This window comes from Atta colombica, unplaced genomic scaffold (assembly GCF_001594045.1).
Source record: "Atta colombica isolate Treedump-2 unplaced genomic scaffold, Acol1.0 scaffold210, whole genome shotgun sequence".
Taxonomy (NCBI): Eukaryota; Metazoa; Arthropoda; class Insecta; order Hymenoptera; family Formicidae; genus Atta; species Atta colombica.
In genome coordinates this window covers 1,722,050-1,727,572 of record NW_017259306.1, presented here as the reverse complement: position 1 = coordinate 1,727,572, position 5,523 = coordinate 1,722,050, and the positions used below count along the sequence as shown (strand labels likewise).

At 27.7% G+C, this 5,523-nt stretch overlaps 1 protein-coding gene across 4 annotated transcripts in view; it reads right to left on the bottom strand.

The window, feature by feature from the left end:
* Positions 1 to 5,523, bottom strand: part of LOC108687651 (cytosolic endo-beta-N-acetylglucosaminidase) — a 19,119-nt gene that overhangs the window by 5,904 nt on the left and 7,692 nt on the right. For 3 of the 4 annotated variants that reach the window (XM_018193548.1, XM_018193551.1, XM_018193549.1), the window contains one exon: positions 3,851 to 4,055. The exons of the other annotated variant lie outside the window; for it this stretch is intronic. In XM_018193548.1, the coding sequence (XP_018049037.1) occupies positions 3,910 to 4,055 (146 nt within the window). In that variant the 3' untranslated portion in view covers positions 3,851 to 3,909. Of the gene's footprint in view, positions 1 to 3,850; positions 4,056 to 5,523 lie in introns of those variants that run through there. 4 annotated transcript variants of the gene reach the window in all.

Below are 5,523 nucleotides of genomic sequence, written 5' to 3'. Positions count from 1 at the left end.
CACACACACACACACACACACACACACACACACACACACACACACACACACACACACACACACACACACACACACACACACACACACACGAGATAACATTTTTATTCTGATCGTATAGCAAATGTAAAATAACGGAGAAACAGTACAAGAGGAGATGTTAAGTATATACTATTAATATAATTAAGAGCGCTAAAAATAAAGAAATGCTGAGAACGAAGGTGATAAAAAATAGGAAAGGTTGACTGCACTCATTAACCAAGTATCTAAGTATAGTCTTTCAACCCGGAAACGCATATTAAAGCGCAATTACTCTTTATATGTACTTTATATGTGCGTTGTAATTTACTAGATATAGCGAGATTAGTTAAAATCTTTTTTTCCATCAAATTTAAGTTAATGCAAAAAAGTAACCCGATATCTTTCATGTATAAATATAAAAATAATAAATCATATGATTGAAAATAAAGTATGCGCTTTAAAATGCGATAGAAATCAAAAGAAATTAATAAAATATAATGCGAAGCAAAAACATCTCGCATAATAATAATTTCTATTTTGAATAAATGTGAATAATTTCTGAAGCTCATTTCATGTAGTTTAATTTTTATCTCGGTTCAATTAATTTTTCATCTTTTTCTAAATATTAGGAAAAGAAATGAAGCGTAAGTTGAATCGAGATAAAGTTAAATCTATTTGGTAGAAATGGACATGAGTACATCAAATATTGCTAATATTATTTAATCAAATATAATTATTTGATTCATTATATTTAATTTCTAATCTTTCATATCTTTTTCTTCAGTTTATGTTTTCTATGACTCTAACTTCTAATTTTTCCATTATTAAATTCTCTTTTCGCTATGTATTTCTTAGAAGACAGGTATTAAGAATTAAATATTTTAGCTTACAAAATAAAAAAAAAAACATTTCAATACATATCTTAAATGTAACTCTTAATTATATAATCTCTAATATAATTCATCATAAAGATCAAAATTAAAAAAGAAATCGAAAAGGAATTTGAAGACAAATGTTGTGGGAGAATCTGTTCTTTTTGCATATTGATTATACGAGAAATAAGCATTCGTTTCCTTTCTTTTAAGTTTTTTTCTAATATCTAATAGCTAATTAGTTTTCTTTATGCGCTTTAAGCACATGGCAAAGTCTTTTGCCTTCTAGAGCATATCTTTTCGCCTCGAGGCATTTGGTGGTCATACTTTCGTGTATTGCTACGAAATGTTTCTGCACGCAACGACAACAGAACTAAAAGTAAATGAATGCCGCGCATTTCAAAAACACAGCGTTTAAAACTTTCTTAAAATTCTCCTGTTTTCATAATAAATCACGAAAGTTTTTTGATAAAAGTAATTTTAATGTTCTTGAAGAAATTAGGCAATAGGCGGATATTATTTTCACTATAATACAGTAATTTCTTACAACATAAAACTTTCTTCCTAATTATTTCCGTCTACTAACCACTACTTCCTAGTCGGAATAAATATGGCAATATGCAATATGGTAATTGCAATAAATATTTTCAAATCTTTTAGTAAAGTATATAACATAACTGCTGGAAAGCTAAATGCCAGAGTACCAGATAAGACAAGTGTGCAAGTAATCCACAATGCAAGACGAATACAAGTAAAGCTGCACAACGCCACGTAGTTGGATGCGGTTCGGCACACTGAAAAGTTAATCGTGCGCGCCTCTTTACGGTATTCTCCTTTACTGGTATACGTCGTTGAAATGTCTGCTCCTGTCTACGTGCAGCACGCATTGCACATCATGCCCGACCATTACCTTTATACAAGTATGTACTACATACAGCAAAAGCTTGCCGTATACAGTGCCGTATAAAACCGTTAACGTAAGATTTACGATAACGTGCATGGAATCTCTCACTTTTCACTATTCTTTTTGCAAAAAAAGACAAAAAAAAAAGAAAAAGAAGAGAAAAATGAATTTTGATATTATAAGTATTGTATATCAATCTCAAAATCAAGAATTTAAAAAAAAGGATTTAATATATTTTTTAATTTAATTAAAAAAAATTTTGTTCTTTTTTAAATAGTTATACATAAACATCTCTCAAAATATAAATTGCATTTTATTAATTAGTGTCTCTATTTTTATTTTTTCTTAATTAGTGTCTAATAAATCTATTTTCTAAAGAAAAAGAATCCGTCTCAAAAATTACAAACAGAATTTTTTCATATATTGCATGAATTCTATTTCAATTGTGTTATTTGAATCTCCATAGTTGCAGAAAATTAAAACACTCCGAAAAAAAATCTTAAGAAATTATATTATATTAGAGTAAAAAGAATGTTTTAATTTCCCGTATTCAGATTAACAAGTAATTGTCTAAATTTTAAATTGAAAATTATGAATTATTTTATAAAATATATTGACGAACAGATTTTCTCTTCGCGCTGTATTTGCTGCTAATTATTCTTCTTACAACAGTATAGAAATACACTTATGTAAGTGTCAAATGGAACTCAAATTATATGAGCTCAGAATTTCAATGATGGCATTTGTGCTACTTTTAATGAAATCGCTATCCGTGTCGATGCCTTCTGATTTTCTAATTACAGTTTATCGATGTAACGATAATTTGCGTAATCACCGATGCTATTACTTTACTGTATATTTTTATATTATAAAAATGGACGTAATATCACAACCTTTGCTTTCACATCTGTTTTTTCGTTGAAGCTAATCGTTAACAATTGCTTTCTCTGAAAAAGTTTCGCATCAGCAAGAATAGCAAACAGAAACGTCTTAAAATCGAATGCATTACATATATATAAATAATTGACAACGATTTTACATGATTAAAGTAGACCGAGGCGAATTGGATTATAGTTCGAATCGAAGCAATATAAATTTTGAGATAGTCGATATTTATTATTAATTTTATTACTCTTTTGTTTAAAAAACAGCTTGTTTAAAACAAAAAAAATTATAAAATTAATGACAAATATCGATTACTGTCTCAAAATTAACATTGATCCAATTCGTTTTATAATTCAATAAGCCTCCATTTAGCCTATATTTATTTTATTCTAAATAAAGTTTTAAAAAATTGTGTTTCTACTTTATATAATTTTGATATACATATTTTACATATTTAACAGATTTATATATTTTGACTATTCAAGATATGTAATTTTTGAAATGAATTAAATAAGAAGCAAACGATATAGTGACGTTAAAAATACATTTTATCTGTAATATTATAAAATGAGATTTAGGTAAAAAAAGAATTTAATATTTTTCCAAAAAATAAAAAAATAAAAACTGTATATAGTTTTGGAAAAAAATTAAAAATGTCAATCTTTTCTCAAAAGTTGAAATATTTTTTTTCATTTAATTTAATTAATGTCCCACTAAATACAACACAACAAAAATATTAAAAAAAAATATATGATATTCAAACATGTTCAAAGTACAAAGATTTGCAGCAATGAATATTTTTATACAGAAGATATAACGAAATTGAAAATATTTTTTTAACTCAGATATAAAATTAGAAATATACATAAATATATTTTAATTATTTTAAACACTTAAAATATCGCCTTCATTTAATTCATTTTTTCATAATCAAAGTAATTAAGCCTTTTAATTTATTGTCTTTTCTTAATTTTTTCTTAACAAAATACTATATTCTACAAAAAACATTTGATTTTAATTAAAATATTAAATAAAATATAAAATATTAAAATATAAAAACGCTAGAAACAAAAATAATCAAAATAATTCAAATCTAAATACTATTCATAAAAGACAAAATTGACTTTCTATTGGCTCTGTTCATTCTCGCTGGCATTCGATGTGTGTTAAAATAAGCGTATAAACTCGATAAAACGGTACGCCACTGAGATGAATTCTCGGTACGCGCTTCTAGAGGTTTCTCCGCCGCCTTTCTAAAACGGCATCCATCGGAGAAACGCGAAAGAAAAGAAGTCCTGGAATTGCCGTTGCCGCTGTCTGGGTCTCTCTCTCCACAAATTGTCTTCGGAACGATCCATTTGTCCGAGAAGGCTCTTCTAGACGCATACGTAAAATTGCAATCGCAATCAATGTAGCGAAAGTTCCGCGCCGCCATCGTCACTTCTTTTAGGACTAATCGCACGAATAGCGTATTAACATAGTTTAGAAAAAATTTCTTTTTTAATTAAAAAAAGAGTAATAATTCTTTAGTCAAATTTAAAATTTTCAAAATTAAAGCGTAAATATTGCAACTTTTATAAAATCAAATCTGTATTGAGCATTATATAAAAACTGCAAGAAATAATTATTCTTTTCTTCAAATACTTTTTTACTGTAAACAATCAATTATTTTTTTTTATATTAAACATTCGATAACTTTTTTATCGTATATGATTTATGCACCATTTTATGCGCAAAAAGTATTCACGCAGATAATTTGAAACATTGATAATTGAATTATAAATTTATTATCTAATATTAAATTACAAAAGAGAATAATCTGATCAAAATAAATAAAAAATTTAAAAATTAAAAAGTTACAATAATATTTAAGAATTACTTAATCGAATAAAAATTGAAAGAATTACTTAATCGTGAATAAAAATTGGGGGTGAACAAAATTAGGATCAAAATCATTTGGATCAAATTATCTGTCTGTCGGATTACCATGACTCATTTCAATATTGATACGTAAATTATGCTTGCTTTTACTATCAATTCAACAAGAGTCATTTTCACGGTAGTCATATATTACAGAAAGTAACAGTGAATATGCTTAAGACTTAATCAGCTTCTTTCTCAAACAATAATCCCCTACGTTAGTATAATCGCGTACGTAATTACATGGGAATTAGGAAAGAGAGAGATTACTATATTGATCAAAAGAATTTTTCTCACAGTTGTCAAAACAGATTACTAGCAATTGTCAATTATTATATATAGACCAATAATAACTCCTAGTAAGAAATTTTATTCTCACCCTTGAACGATTTATCTTATTAATTAGATAGAAACGCGGTTATAACGCAACGATTCGATGCAAAAATTCGATGAACGCCGCTTAGATAATTTTTATTCTAGTGTATTTAATAATAAGGGACACTCTGTATAGTCTTATAGAAAGTACGACAAATACTATAAAATCAATTTCTCATGCGCACCTTGCCTACTTGCACATTTTACATAGTACAATATGCGCATATGGTACATGCCACGGGAGAAAGTTTTCGACATTCAACTTACACTGATCGACAATTCAATTTTGTCACGACAAGCTGCGGTCGTATATTACAAAGTCATCCAGTACATATTCTAGAAGCCCACTTGCTCTACACGTAAGATCGTTCTATCAGCGTGATCGCCATCCTTTCTAAAATAGGCTCCGCTTTTTCCAATTTTCCAAATGCAAAATTATTCATAGTTACTTGTAAAATTATCAGCTAATCTTTAAATAAATGAAAGCTAATCTACGTATGTTACTTTTCTTCTATGATTTTTAGTTCTTTCTCTGCTATTTTATATGTC